Source organism: Bos javanicus, chromosome 26 (assembly GCF_032452875.1).
Source record: "Bos javanicus breed banteng chromosome 26, ARS-OSU_banteng_1.0, whole genome shotgun sequence".
NCBI classification, from domain to species: domain Eukaryota; kingdom Metazoa; phylum Chordata; class Mammalia; order Artiodactyla; family Bovidae; genus Bos; species Bos javanicus.
In genome coordinates this window covers 43,856,549-43,873,150 of record NC_083893.1, presented here as the reverse complement: position 1 = coordinate 43,873,150, position 16,602 = coordinate 43,856,549, and the positions used below count along the sequence as shown (strand labels likewise).

Sequence of the window (16,602 nt, the reverse complement as noted above, 5' to 3'; positions counted from 1 at the left end):
AAAAAACATTTTAATCCTCAGTTTAAAAAAAAAAAGATGGTGAAAGACAAAATGCTGTACCTCCCCCCACAAAAAAAAGGTAAAGAAAATGTTCAACAAACATAGTACATATCTGTAATATAAACATTATTTATATTCACAAAGACTTCATACAACTTCATAAAATCACAAAAGAAAAATAGACAAAAGACATAAATCAATTCACAGAAAATAATACAAATGACTGACTAAATGAGATAGCTCGCTCCTTCTAATAACAAACATCAGCAAAGGTACAGCTATACAAGCAGTCTCTTACAGTGATGAGAATATAACCAGTCCAGTCCTTCCAGGAAGCAATTTACTATTACTAATATGCACAAAATACCTTTGACACATTTATATCATTTGATCCTATTATCCCATTTCTGGGAACCTAAGAAAAGCATCAGAAATGCTGACAATTTTATTCCTCAAAACATTATGAGAATAAAAAATTTCCAAATAAATCAAAGGCCAGTAGTAAGAGCTAGGTTAACAAAGTACGGCAACTCAAAGTCATAGCATACATTTTTTTAAAGATGAAAATATTTTAATTACTTCAAAACGTAAACTTCAACAACAAAAGAATGTATTTAATTTGCATAAAAATATTAAAAACTAACTACTCAAGATGCGCAAAATACACACACGAAAGATTTCTTCTATATAGAGACAGCATAAACTGTATTTTCTTCATAACGTCTCTCCCCTCTGACATATTCTACAATGAGGATGCTCTGCTTTTATTATTTAAAAATGAATTAAACTCATAAAGGAAGTCAGTATATAATGTCAAGATTGATAAAACAAGAAAATACCGCTATGTCCATCAACAAATGAATAGACAAAGTGAGGCATATAAATGAAATGGAATTATTCCAACTTATAAAAAAGGAAGGAAATTCTGACACATGTTACAACATGGATAAATCTTGAAGACATTACACTAAATGAAACAAGCCAGTCACAAATGGACAAACAGCATACGACTCCACTTCTAGGAGGCACCCAGGGTCGTCAAATTCACAGCGACAGCAGAGTGGCAGCTGCCAGGAGCAGGGAAAGAGGGAGTGGGGACTTACTGTATACAGAGTTGCAGTTCTGCAAGGTGGAGAAAGTTCTGGACACAGATAATGGTTATTTATGTTACAGAATAATGTAAATGTACCAAAGCCATTGAACCGTACACTTAGAAACAGTTAAGATGGCAAATTTTGTCATGTATATTTCATCACAATTCAATTTTTTTAAAGGAAAAAAATGACAAAAGGACAATATTCAGAGATGGTAGAGGTCTTGCTTCAAAAATCACCTGTGTAGTGTTCCTCCCTCCTCCTTCAAAGACAAATGTTTATATTCACCTGATCACATCCAACTGAGGCTCATTCTGTAAAACAAACAGTCTGGCCTCTGAAAATGGTAATGACATGAGTAAACAAAAATAAAAACCACCTGAGACACTGTTTAGATTACAGGAGATAAAACAACTAAATAACCTTGACTAAATGGAGCTGGAACAGAAGTTATTAGTGAAACTAAGAGTGAAGATGAAATGGACTTCAAATGTTAGAGTTTCTGGATAATTACACTGTGTGAATATACAGGAGAAATGTGTTCTTAAAACATACAATGCTGAAATATTTAGGGGTAAATGTCATGACATCTGGAGCTAACTCTCAAGTTGTTCAGGAAAAATTATTACAGAGAGACGGAGACAAAAAAAAAAAAAAGAAAGCTCAAAATGTGGCAAAGTACTAACAACTGGAAAACCTATTTCAAAAGCATTTGGTGTTCAATGTATTATATTTGTAATTTATCTATTGGTTTTGAAATTTCTCAGAATGAAAGGCTGATGGGGGAAAGTTATCTCCACAAAGAACTGAAGGTGGAGAAAAGAAAAGGAAACTTATTTTTTTATAAATTCCTTCTATAACTGCTTGATTTTTATAACCGTGTGCATAGTTTATTAAATGTTTAAAGACATTTTATGGTAAACAGTAAAGTTCCCTGGAGTCTAAATATATCTTTTCATACTTAATATTTAAATGCTACTTTTGCATTTCATAATTCAATGTGTTCATTTAATATAATGTTTTTAAAGAAAGCAAGCCTTCACTAAATCAGTGATGCATATTCGAATGTCAGTACCATACAACCAAGAATCATTAGACATATTCCCTTTCTCAGCATTAGGAGACATATTATTAGTTGGCAGCCCTGTGTAATCAATCATTTCTAAAAGCCAGGAACTATGTCTCAGGGACTAAAGGCAACCAGAAGAATCCTGCCAGGGCTCTATTTCTGCCATTGTCATCCATCTGCCTTGACACACTCATTCCTGGAAGCTTCTTTCTTATTCCAGGTGTCAGGAAGCACTATGAAAAGCCTTACTGAACTGGCCAGGGGAAACACTTAAAATGAGTGTGTATTACCTCCAGACTACAATCTTACATTTTGGAGAATTACCAAGATTCACTTAAAAACCATGACTTAAAATGTGATTTTAAAACAAGAGTTCCAAAAGCACAAGAGGAAATCCTTTGAAACTTGAAGAAAAACAAGACAGACTAGCTGAAGATAATACTGCTTTCACAGTGCCAAAAAGAATTCCATTACTTGTAATATCAACTACCTAGGGCAGGAAGGAGATCCACTACCAAAAATGTGTATGAAGTGAAGACACCAGCGTCCTTACAGCTGCACGCACATCTCACACGAAGAGTACCACACAGAGTTAACCAAGGACACACAGGGCACTGCCAGCGTCGCAGCAGCCTGCTTTCCTTTTGCTTTCCTTTTAAGGACGCAGTGCCCAAGATCTGCTGCAGGAGTCTGCATATATGCTGGATTCTATTAAAAGCTTTTAATGGAATATTGCAACTCAAACCATTTTTTTTTAATGTTTTTAAAAGGTGTGATGGTTTTGAATGTCAAAGACTAAGAAGACCTTTTTTGCAGGCTCCACATTCATTCAAACGTAAAGCAATGTATTAAGGAAAAAGGGACACTAAATAAGAGCATCTTTCAGGAGGACAGCTTGGTATCAATATAAAACCAACAAGCAAATAAAATGGTCCAGCAGTTACAGAATAACCATAGCTTAAAACTAAGCAATTCCACAAGATGGAATTTCCACAAGACGGAAACAGCTGCAGTTTATCAGGTATAAGCAAACATAGCAAAGCAAACAGAACAAATACTTCATACTAAAAATCAAGCTCAAATAATGTGCCCTAGCTATGGACTGCTGAGAAATACTAGCAAGTGATAAGATTACCTTAGGATACGGCAATAAACTTCACTTAGGCATACTTATTTAGCTGACTCGAAAAAGACTGAAAACATTAATATTCATTGGCATCAAACATCGTTCAAAAGTCCCAGTAACAGCATTTCTTTCAACCAAATCAAGAAGGAAAAAAAAAAAAAAAACCACCACCACACTGTGAATAAGAAATATATGGTCTTCATCTACTATTCCTGGCATATAACTCCTAAAAGCCGTGTAATTTCCTATTAAGAGCCATAAAGGCATCTTTTGTTACAGTACTTAGTTTTGTTCTCAGTTCCTAAATAGTTCCAGAATGATAAAGATGAAATAAATAGGAGTCTTTTGTTACTTATATAGCAAGCCCTTTCAAACACCTCTGAGCTTATGTAAATAAGGTGACTTTTAGGAAAGCCTCTAAAGTTGGAGGCTGGTTGCCAGGGGAACCAACCCAGAGATTCGAAGGTTGGAATGTTCAGCCCCACCCCACTACCACTTCCTTGGGGGGAAATGGGCTAAAGGTTGAAACAATCACCAGTGTCCAATGATTTAATCCATCGTGCCTCCATAAAAATCCCCAGTGCTGGGTTTGGAGAGCTTCTAGGCTGATGAACCTGTGAAGGTGCTGCGAGAATCCCTTCCCATTCCGTGCCACATGCATCTCCTCCACCTGGCTATTCCTGAATCGTGTATTTTTAATAGTAAACCAGCAACCTAGTAAGTAAACTATTTTCCTAAATTCTGTAAGCCATTCTGACAAATTGAACCCAAGGAGGGGACTGTCAGAACCTAGGATTTATAGTCTACAGTCAGAAACACAGGTGGCAAGCTGGATTAGTACTGGCATCTGAACGGGGCAGGAAAGAAGAGAGACAATCTAGTGGGACTGAGCCCTTAAACTGTGGGATCTGAGGCTATTTCCAGGTAGACATCCACAAGAAAAAGAAATGCCAAAAAGCAAAATGGCTGTCTGAGGAGGCCTTACAAATAGCTGAGCAAAGAAGAGAAGCTAAAGGCAAAGGACAAAAGGAAAGATATACCCATCTGAATGCAGAGTTCCAAATAATAGCAGAGAGATAAGAAAGCCCATCTCAGTGAACAATGCGAAGAAATAGAGGAAAACAATAGACTGGCAAAGACTAGAGATCTCTTCAAGAAAATTAGAGATACCAAGGGAATATTTCATGCAAAGATGGGCACAATAAAGGTCAGAGCTGGTATGGATCTAACAGAAGCAGAAGACATTAAGAGGTGGCAAGAATACACAGAAGAACTATACAAAAAAGATTGTCACGACCCAGACAATCACAATGGTGTGATCATTCACCCAGAGCCAGACATCCAAGAATGCGAAGTCAAGTGGGTCTTAGGAAGCATCACTATGAACAAAGCTAGTGGAGGTGATGGAATTCCAGTTGAGCTATTTCAAATCCTGAAAGATGATGCTGTGAAAGTGCTGCACTCGACGTGCCAGCAAATATGGAAAACTCAGCAATGCCCACAGGACTCGAAAGATCAGTTTTCATTCCAATCCCAAAGAAAGGCAATGCCAAAGAACGCTCAAACTACCGCACAACTGCACTCATTCCGAATACTAGCAAAGTAATGCTCCAAATTCCCCAAGACAGGCTTCAACAGTACATGAACCAAGAACTTCCAGATGTTCAAGCTGGATTTAGAAAAGGCACAGGAGCCAGAGATCAAATTGCTAACATCTGCTGGATCATAGAAAAAGCAAGACAGTTCCAGAAAAACATCTACTTCTGCTTTATTGACTACGCCAAAGACTTTGAGTGGATCACAACAAACTGTGGCAAACTGTATGCAGGTCAAGAAGCAACAGTTAGAACCAGATGTGGAACAATGGACTGGCTTGGGAAATCTGCCCCTGCCTCCTCCACCATCACAGAATACACACAACACACACACACCACGTACACATCCAGTAGCCATTAATGCTACAAATGTAAGGGTACAGATGAATTTTTTCTTACAAACACACCTATATGCTACCTTTGTCTAGAAAAGGATAACAACGTAGTGATATCACATCTGGCGAGTCAGTAAGCCTCTTTGTGCCTCAACTTCTCCCATTATATAACAAAATAATGACTCTCGTTTTGACACTGAACTAGTGAAGATTAATTTTTCCTGAAACTGTCAAATTAAGATGCTCTGTAATTTTTTAAAATGTCATTTGTATTAATTTCCTATTGCTGCTTCTAACAAATTACTACAAATCTAGTGACTTAGGGCTTCCTTGGTGGCTCAGCTGGTAAAGAATCTGCATGCAATGCAGGAGACCTAGGTTCAATCCCTGGGTTTGGGAAGATCCCCTGGAGAAGGGAAAGGCTACCCACTCCAATATTCTGGCCTGAAGGACTCCATGGACTATCCATGCAGTCACAAAGAGTCAGACACAACTGAGGGAATTTCACTAGTGACTTAATACAAATTTTTTATCTTAAAATTTAGGAGAGGTCAGAAGTTCCATAGGGGTCTCACTGGGCTAAAATCAGGGTGCACTCCACAGGGAGAGTCTGGGGTAGCTGTGCCTTCTCCATCTTGTAGAGCTGCCAGCATTCCTGAGCCAAGAGCCCTGCACCACTTGGAACCTCTGCTGCTCCACTGCCTCAGCTCATTCTCCTATCTCTATCCTTCACTGATTAAGGACCCACATTACACTGGGCTTGCCAGGATCATCTGGGATAATCTCTCCATCTCAAGGCCCTTGAATTACATATTTTGCCAAGTAAAGCAGCGTATTCATAGGTTCTGGGGACTAGGATTTAGGCCTTTGGCGGGGCTGGAGGATATTGTTCTGCCTGCCAACTTTTTAGATCAGTCATGTACATCAGAGAAAACCCAAAGAGCTGGTGATAAGTGCCTACAAGTCAGTCAAGTATCAGGCAAGCAAAAAATACAAATCTGGACACTAACTCATCACTAATATTGTATTTTTCCAAGATACCTAATGTTCTGTGTTTTCAGACAATTCAATAAAATACCTCAGCAGAGTAAATTAATAATTTTTAAGGCTAAAGGAGTACTTACTGAACTAGAAAACATAAGTTTCTGGTTTTCTTTGTTTACAATAACTTATACGCCCTGAATTACCTCTAAAGTTACAAAGTCACAGTCACTAAGACATATGAATAAATGCATAAAATCACTGTCTGTTATGTCAAGAATTTCCTTTTCTGTTTTGTTTTGATGTTGTAATTTTCTTAGTGTAAATCACCTTTATTATCATTCCAGTGCACAACACTACCATCCCTCAAAAACTAATACATGACTTTTTCTTCCATTGAAGTTAATTTTGTTTGGGTTATTGCGCAACACTCCTTTCATGTGACCAGACACTGTATCTCAAAATTCGGAATTGAAAAAGTCATTATAGAAAATTACACACTGCAACGGGTATTTCTGGATACAACACTGTGATTTATAGGGAAAAAAATCTTCAGATGACCACATACATACATACATATATATATGCAAAATTCAGACTTAAATTGAAGAAATTAGGGAAAATCACTAGACCATTAGGTATGACCTAAATCAAATCCGTTACGATTATACAGTGGAAGTGACAAATAGATTCAAGGGATTAGATCTGATAGAGGGCCTGAAGAACTATGAACAGAGGTTTGTGATACTGTAAATGAGGCAGGGACCAAGACCATTTCCAAGAAAAAGAAATGCAAAATGGCAAAACGGCTGTCTGAGGAGGCCTTACAAATAGCTGGGAAGAGAAGAGAAGCTAAAGGCAAAGGATAATGGGGAAAATATATCCATCTGAATGCAGAGTTCCAAAGAACAGCAAAGAGATAAGAAAGTCTTCCTAACTGATCAATGCAAAGAAAGAGAGGAAAACAATAGAATGGGAAAGACTAGAGATCTCTTCAAGAAAATTAGAGATACCAAGGAACATTTCATGCAAAGATGGGCATAATAAAGGACAGAGCTGGTATGGACCTAACAGAAGTAGAAGATACTAAGAAGAGGTGGCAAGAATACCCAGAAGAACTATACAAAAAAGACTGTCACGACCCAGACAATCACAATGGTGTGATCATTCACCTAGAGCCAGACATCCAAGAATGCTAAGTCAAGTGGGCCTTAGGAAGCATCACTATGAACAAAGCTAGTGGAGGTGATGGAATTCCAGTTGAGCTATTTCAAATCCTGAAAGATGATGCTGTGAAAGTGCTACACTCAATATGCCAGCCAATCTGGAAAACTCAACAGTGGCCACAGGACTGGAAAAGGTCAGTTTTCATTCCAATCCCAAAGAAAGGCAATGCCAAATAATGTTCAAACTACTGCACAATTGCACTCATCTCACACGCTAGCAAAGTAATGCTCAAAATTCTCCAAGATTCAACAATACGTGAACCGTGAATTTCCAGATGTTCAAGTTGGATTTAGAAAAGGCATAGGAACCAGAGATCAAACTACCAACATTCACTGGATCATAGAAAAAGCAAGAGAGTTCCAGAAAAACATCTACTTCTGCTTTATTGACTACGCCATAGATTTAACTGTGTAGATCACAACAAAGTGGAAAATCCTTCAAGATTTTGAAGGGAATACCAGACCACCTGACCTGCTTTCTGAGCAAACTGTATGCAGGTCAAGAAGCAACAGTTAGAACCACACGTGGAACAATGGACTGGCTCCAAACTGGGCAAGGAGTATGTCAAAGCTGTCTACTGTCGCCCTGCTTATTTAACTTATATTCAGAGTACATCGTGCAAAATGTCCAGCTGGATGAAGCACAAGCTGGAATCAAGATTGCCGGGAGAAGTATCAATAATCTCAGATATGCAGATGACACCACCTTTAGGGCAGAAAACGAAGAAGAACTAAAGAGCCTCTTGATGAAAGTGAAGAGGATATAGTGAAAAAGTTGGCTTAAAACTCAACATTCAAAAAATTAAGATCATGGCATCCGTTCCCAGCACTTCATGGCAAACAGATGGGGAAACAATGGAAACAATGAGAGACTTTATTTTTGGAGCTCCAAAATCATGGCAGATGGTGACTGCAGCCATGCAATGAAAAGACACTTGCTCCTTGGGAGAAAAACTATGACAAAGCTAGACAGCATATCAAAAAGCAGAGACATTACTTTGCCAACAAAGGTCAAATTACTTTGCTAGTCAAAGCTATGGTTTTTCCAGTAGTTGTGTATGGATGTGAGAGGTGGACCACAAAGAAAGCTGAGTGCCAAAGAATTGATGCTTTGAGCTGTGGTATTGGAGTAGGGACTCTTGAGAGTCCCTTGGACTGCAAGGAGATCCAACCAGTCAATCCTAAAGGAAATCATCCCTGAATATTCATTAGAAGGACTGATACTGAAGCTCCAATACTTTGGCCACCTGATGTGAAGAACTGACTCCTTGGAAAAGACCCTGATGCTGAGAAAGATTGAAGGCGGGAGGAGAAGGGGACAACAGAGAATGAAACAATTGGATGGTATCACCGACTCAATGGACACAAGTTTGAGCAAGCTCCAGGAGCTGGTGAAGGACAGCAAATTCTGGCGTGCTGCAGTCCATGGGGTCGCAGAGCGTGGGCACAACTGGGCAACTGAATTGAAATATATATAAATGTAAATATATGTGTATATATATATATATTTGACCTTCATCCACTGTTCCTGGCTCACAACTTCCCCAAACCCTTAAACTTCCTGAGTGATAAAAGCAGTGAGATAATATTTGGTCTCTTTTCCTCAGCTCCTGAAAACACATCCGGGTAGTTGACTTTTGGATCCCACCTCAAGGTAGGGGCTGGCTGCCAGGGGAACTAGCCATGTGATTAGAGGACTGTGACGTTCAGTTCTACCCACTACAGCACCCTGAGCTCCAGAGAGGGGAGAGGGAAGAGAAGTGGGAGACTCCCAGTGACCAATGATTTAATTAACCATGTCTATGTAATAAGGCCTCCGTAAAACCCCAAAAGGACAGTTTCGAGAGCCTCCAGACTGGTGACCACACAGAGATTTAAGGACAGAGGCACACTTGGAAAGAGCATCACGGAAGCTCCACGCCCCTTCCCCAAACCTTACTCTCTACACAGCTCTTCCATCTAGATGTTCATCTGTATCCTTTAATCATATCCTTTTATAATAAACCAGTGACCCAGTAAGTAAACTGCTTCTCTGAGTTATGTGAGGTTTTCTAACAAATTTATCAAACCCAAGGTGCGTGAGGATGGGAGTGTCATGGGAACCTCTGATTTATAGGCAGTCAGAAGTACAGGTTAACAACCTGGGCTTGGGGCTGGCTTCTGGCATCTGAAGTGGAGGGAGGTCTTCTGGGACTGACTCCTTCACCTACAGGATTTGATTCAACCCACACGGTAGACAGTATCAGAATTGAGTTGAACTCTCAGGCACCCTGCTGGTGTTTTGAGAATTACCTGTTGAGACATGAGGAAGCGCCCCAATACAGACACATGTTGGAACTGAAACCCTTTACACAAGAGGAAGAAAACACCATTAACAAAACCTTAGTAATTCACTTCCTTGAGAAAAACCATCATACACATGATTTTTAATACCAGTACCAAAATAAATTGAAAAGACCATTTTAAAATGCAAAAAGCTTATACACTAATTATTGTTAAAATGAAAAAAGTGTTAATGAAAGCAATACATTCTGACATGTTTAACAACACACAAGTTTTAGACATTTCTACAGTCTACAGTTAATATCTGACACACTGGAGTGGGCAGATGCATGTAACACTGTATATAGTAAGGGGGCCAAAATATAATCAGCATAAATACAGAACATAACTGCCACAAATATTACTTTTCAACAGAAGTTATGAGAAAGGGAAAAACATTCCATCAAATACAACAAAATGTTTGCAGACACTTTGTAAGAAAAAATTAAATCTAACATATCTCCTATGTTTTAAGAATCATCAATGTTTAGACACATCAGAATTTTGCTCAATAATAAGATTACAATCCTCGTGACTCCATTTCAACATGCTCCATGATAATGAGATTCTGGGTTAGCTCATAAGTCTGATTCTCAACAGGGGTACACCAGTACACACTGTAGGTCACCCCAAAGCTTGGGGGCAACAGAGGTGTTATTAATGCATATGTTATCTCTAATGCCATTGCCAAGCACAATTCTTTTCCCCCTATGCCTTCAACAGCACTCTTTCTCACTGTCCTCCAATATCAAATCCTTTCCATCTTCATTAGCAGGGTCACTAGACAAGTTAAATGTAAGAAATACGCAGCTGCCTAAGGCAAAATGCAAAACAGGAAGCAACACGTCCAATGGCAACTGAATAAAAACTTTTCAAGAGAAAAACTTTAAATATTCATCATGAAGATGGAGAAATTAAATGTGAAGAAATCTGACTTCAGACTTTTCCACATCCATAGACCCCCTAGTGATAAACTGAGACCTCTGTAAGAAGATCCAGGGGACCTACTCGCTCTGTCTTAACCTGACAAGAAGCCAAGTTGGTTGAGGGCAGTCTGTAAGGTGAGAAGTACAGAATGGTAGGGAGAAAGCCACGTGGAGAAATTTAAGAGAGAAGCAAAAAGGTTTGTCTCTGAAAGGTCTAGTTGTCCAGATCCCAGTTTCCACAAAAGTTTATTCACTGATTAACAAAAATTTCAGTGTCTGTTATGTATCAGGCACTGTTTAAGGTACTAGGAAACAACTGTGAACTAAACAAACAAAATTCCTGGTCGTCATAAAGCTTAAGTTCTTGTATACTTATAGCTGATTCACAGTGTTGTACAGTAGAGACCAATAGAAGATTATAGAGCAATTATCCTCCAATTAAAAATAAATTTGCTAAAAAAGTTTTAAGTTTTACGAAAGACAAATGAGGTGATTTCTAATAAGTATACTAGGAGGTTAACAAGTGTTGTGAAGAAAATGAAAGTTGGGGGAAAAGGATACAGAACAGGACTGAAATTTCAGATGCAGCAGTCAGGGAGGCCTCCCAGAGAAGATAACGTGTGAGAAAATACCTGCAGGAGGTACACTCGCTAATCCTGCAAATCTAGAGAAAGTAATCCAGGAAGAGGAAATAGTGCAAAGGGCTTGAGGCTTATTTGCAGATAAGAAAGGGTGCAAGAGTTGCTGGAATCAGAGAGAGAGAGAGAGAATGTGTTTAAAAATGGGGGAAGTAGGTGTGGGATAGAGAGCAGAAAGAGCCTAAAAATTGGCTTTTACTTTGAGCAACACAGGGCATCACTGGAGGAGTGAGTAGCTACTACTGAGTGGAGTAGCTCCTATTCCAAGAACAATTTGTAAACAAGGATACAAACAAAGAGAGGATCACAGCTTGGACCAGGGTGATGACAGGTGGCCAGATTCTGGATATATTTTGAAGACAGAGCCAGTGAGAACGAAATAGAAAAAGGAGAAAACCTAGGATGACCAAAGCTTTGGACACAGCAAATATAAATGAACTTGCTGGGTCCAAAGTCCTAAACCAACATGGGAGAGAGAGAGAACAGATTTGAGAGGCTTGCTCAGATTTAGCCTGAGTTTGAAATAACTACATATTCAAGGGAAAATGCTGCAGAGGCAGCAGCTGGATATGAGAGTCTAGGGTTCAGGCATACAAGAAGTTATCGTACAGATTTAACCTGACATTCTTATCTGACCCTGTGTCTTTTCAAGGGATCAACTTGGGGGTCCCTTGTTGTTCTTCTAAAGGGCACCTGATTCGGTAGAAGAGCAGCACTAAAATAACATGTTAGGTGGCGCTGTCTTAATTCCAGGGACACCATCATCTATCCAGGGGGAAAGGCAGACCATGATTAGAATCAACAGAGCTCCCAGAAAATAACCTGGCACTGAACCGCAGACATTCCAGAGACAGGCGCTATTTAAACCACACCTCTGCCGCTACCATTCGGGCACCCATTCCCAGATGTCTTTTCTTCTGGCTTTGGCACTGCTGTCCCCAACGTCCCCTCACCACACAAGAGAATATGACTGAGGTGAAACTTACACCCAACAGTCACATAAAAGACACTTTCTTAATACTGTGGAAACTTCAGCTTTAGCTTTCTCAATACTGAACCTTCATTCCCATTTTAAAATGCTGGCCTGAGGTTGAGATTTTTTATTTCAATTTCAAATGGGAAAGTCTCATATTTTATACTTAGGATAAATTTTATGCATAGTATACACTTTATACTTAGTGTACATATTTTGGAGATGGTTTTTTTTAATATATATGCTGCCAAAGCGAGTACTAAGATGGCGTTATTAAATGTCTAAATCGGTAAGCCATAATATACTGTATCTAATGAAATCTGGAAAGCATAAGGCAGACAGAAAGGGAGAAGATTAATTTTCAATACATGTGGACTTCTGCTAACCCAACACAAGGTAAACAACTAAAAGTTAACATATTTCAATGATATTTACAAATCAGGGTAAGACTATCCAACAAAGACAGGACCAAAGTCTTTTATACAACCGTTTAGAACCGTATTATACAGCGAAAACTCAAAAATACTTGCTGGTAGGAAAGAGAATCCACAGTACCAAGAACCAATCAATTCTTAGCCCTAAGAACCTAGAAACTCTGGAGTATGTGGGAATGGGGACTTGACTTTGCTCAGTTGTAAGAATTCAAAGAGGCAAAAAGATGGTTATCCAAAAAAACTCAATATATGGAAAGAAAGACAAACATCAAGAAGACACAGTAGTCAGAAATGCAAGAAATAACAGCCATAAAGACAAAGATATACTGACAGGTCTAACTTGTGCATGTCAAGGGGAAAAAATATTTCAAAGCAGTTCTTATCATTAGATCCACTAACTTGAAGAAACAGTAACCCCAAAGAGGTTAAAAAAATCACTGCAATCTAGTTTCTTACCTTCTATACTATAACACCACCTTACAGTTAATATTAATATATTATACTATTGCCTGCAAAAATAATCTTAAGTGTTCCAAAAGACAGATGGGTAATTAAAGGACAATCAAACCTAGATACAAAAGATCACATAAGATTCCATTTATATGGAATATTCACAATAATAGTCACTGAAACAGAAAGCAGACTGCTGATTACCGGGGTCTTGGAGGTGTGGAACAACTGCTTAAATGGGTAATGGGTTTCTTCCAGGATGATGAAAATGTTTCAGAACTAGATGGAGGTAATGGTTGCACAACACTGTGGATGTGCTAAATACCACCGAATTGTTCACTTTCAAAATGATGAGTTTTATGTTATATGAATTTGACCTCAATTTTTAAACATTCATAATAAACAAAACCCTTCTGTATCTCCGGGTTTTAAAAAAAGAAAAAACATTCACACCATATGTGGCACCTCAATTTGAGGAGAGAAAAAGAATCGCTGGGCTGTAGTGGGACAGCACAGACGGCTGAAGACAGCTAGTCCTCGTCCTCGTCCTCGGGGCAGGAGAGAATGGGAGCTAACAGTTACTAAGCGCTGTTTCTGTGTCTTGTTCAGAAGGGCGCATCTGCTGGGGCTTTTTGGGGGCCAGGACAAAGCTAAAACAAAAAAACAGATTTCTTGAAATCTACTCTTTGGACTTGTAGGTTCCTAAGTTATGTACTCCATATTCTTGGGGCTATATTCAGGAAGATAAACAAAATTAATTGGTACTGGGAAATACACACACATACCACACACACACACACACACCCCCCCCACAGCCATGTTTAAGGCATAGTTATTATTCCACACAAGATTTAACTTTAGTAGTCACTCAAAATTTTCTTTACAAAGCTGAATGTCAAAGTAAGCACCCAACTGGGATGACCCAGAGGGATGGTTCGGGGAGGGAGGTGGGAGGGGCGTTCAGGATGGGGAACACGTGTACACCCGTGGCGGATGCATGCTGATGTATGGCAAAACCAATACAATAAAGTAATTAACCTCCAATTAAAATAAATAAATTTATATTTAAAAAAAAGTAAGCACCCAATCCAAATTATTTAGATTTATATAATTCAAATAGCTAATCTACTCAAAAGCGGTGGGGGGCATACAAATAACTGCTTTTGTGAATTACATCATAAATAATTAACTCACAAGATCAGTAACTGGAGAAAATCTTACTCTCACAACATGTCTCTGTCCCTTAACAGCTCTGAGCCAGTAACTGAGACTAATATCCAGCATTTCCTTAGGAAAGTACCAAAACACACAAATCACATTCGAACTACGGAATCAGCTGGCCACATGAAATCAGTTTCACAAAGTTTGCAAATATTCACTACAAGACATTCATAAAAAATTAACATCAGCGTTTTCAAGGTCAGTATTATGTCTGTTCAACTTCTTGGAGTCACACATTTTTGTGGTATTTTTAACTTCTGACTGAAGCTTCTACCATCACAAGACGCTCACACTGTTTACAGACACTCCGAAGCTGCAGCTGGGACTCCTCAGTCACATCTCGTTACAATAAGCAGAGTAGCAGTTTTAAACTGCAGGTATATATTTTACTACAGATATGTAAAAAACTCTGCTATAACTTGACATTTTTCTCTCTAAAGATGGAAAGACACATGCACAATGAAATGGGAGGCAATACAGGACAATGTTAAGACAAGATCACAAATTTCAGAGGTTCTCATGCATGCATACTGAGAGTAGTAGCTATCATGCTGAATTAACTAAACGCTAAATAATGCTGACCTTCCTTATATCTTTCATGTTACTTTTAATATCTTTTCCCAACCCATTCAAACGACAAGATCACAAATTCAGAAGTTCTTATGCATGCACACTGGGAGTGTAACTATCATGCTGAATGAACTAAATGCTAAATAATGTTACCTTCCTTATATCCTTCATGTCATTAATATCTTTTCCCAATCCATTCAAAAAACACAAAAACTTACCCACACAAGCATTGAGGAACAGCCAGTCAGTCTTTTTCATCCTGTTTTTAATTTGCTTTAGTTTTTTGAAGTCCACTTCAAGTTCCTCCTTGCTGCCAACAGCACCAGCCAGCTCAATCCTCTGGAAATCCATTTTCACCTCCGAGTCCCGTTTCATAGTCGGCGGCGATCTTCTCTGGCTGTTGCCACTGCTACAGCTTCCTCTCCATCGAGCTCTGTCTTGCTCATTAATTATTGAAGAAGCCTCTTCAGTCTCTGCGAACTCGATTGCTTCAATATTATTAGGTCTGGGATGATCGCAAACAACACATTTTTTAGCCTTGGCCCAGTTTTCATATGTGCAAATAGAACAAGTCCAATGCTGGGTCCTTGTGTTCAGTTTATTTCTATCATTGTACTCCTCACAAGGATCAACAGAAAAAGCAACTGGTCTTGAGCCAGATCCTGAGGATTGAGGAGATTCTGTGGGACTCCTGGTCCTACGCTGGGATAAGCACTGAGTGCATCTGATTGCTCTTGGCCAGTTCAAATATGTGCACATGTGGCATGACCATTTATTGGCATTTTCCATGCTATATGAAGATTTAACCCTTGGTCTTGCACTAGAGTCTGGACAGATCAAAGGACTACTTCCTCCTTCGGTGCTGGAAGGATCCCAATCTCTACCAACATCACTTGAACCACTTTTAAATGGGTCTTCCGTAATAATTGTCCCACTAGGTCTCTGGGCACGACACATGGTACACTTGATCGCAGACGGCCAGTTTTCATACGTACAGTATTCACAAGCCCACTTAATTCCACGTTCTGACATTGTGCACTTCTTGAAGTGAGTTATGTCAGGCAGGAAGCTATAAATAATTAGGACATGGTTATTAAAACAAAAGCTACATAATTTCACCCCTGAAAACACGCCCAAAATATAAAAGTAACCTTCAACTTATAAAATATCAATTTCAAGATATGCATGTAACATTTCTTACTGAAATCTTTTTTTTTTTTTTTTTAATTTCCAGACAGACACTGGAGGTAGATCCCAAAGAAAAATCTTAGACCTGGGGATTTAATGAAAATGTACTTTGGAATGCAAGACAGACAGGCAAAAGGAAGTTTGTTCTAAGAGGGAAGGAGGTTAAAGCAGGAAGCCTCTCACAGAAATGTTTCATCTCAGCCAGGTCATCACCATCAATTTAGAAAAATAACCAGTAATTAAAAGATTCAAAGGTAAGGGATAGAACACAAACCATGAATCTTAAACACATAACATTCTTAAATTATGAGCAACAGACTATTATGCTATTGAGGCATAGTACCACGATGTTTGATTCACTAAAGAATTCAGAAGATCAAACAGTCAACTCTATCGTTCTTCCTAAGGGAGAAAAGCAGCCTAAATGTGCTCATTACCCACTGCTCTTAATAAG

The 16,602-nt window shown here is 38.8% G+C and overlaps 1 protein-coding gene across 4 annotated transcripts in view; it reads right to left on the bottom strand.

Annotated features, from left to right (window-relative positions):
• ZRANB1 (zinc finger RANBP2-type containing 1) overlaps nt 1–16,602 on the bottom strand; it is a 75,262-nt gene that overhangs the window by 29,903 nt on the left and 28,757 nt on the right. For all 4 annotated transcript variants that reach the window (XM_061403834.1, XM_061403831.1, XM_061403832.1 and 1 more), the window contains one exon: nt 15,179–16,029. In XM_061403834.1, coding sequence (XP_061259818.1) covers nt 15,179–16,029 — 851 coding nt within the window. The remainder of the gene's footprint in view (nt 1–15,178; nt 16,030–16,602) is intronic.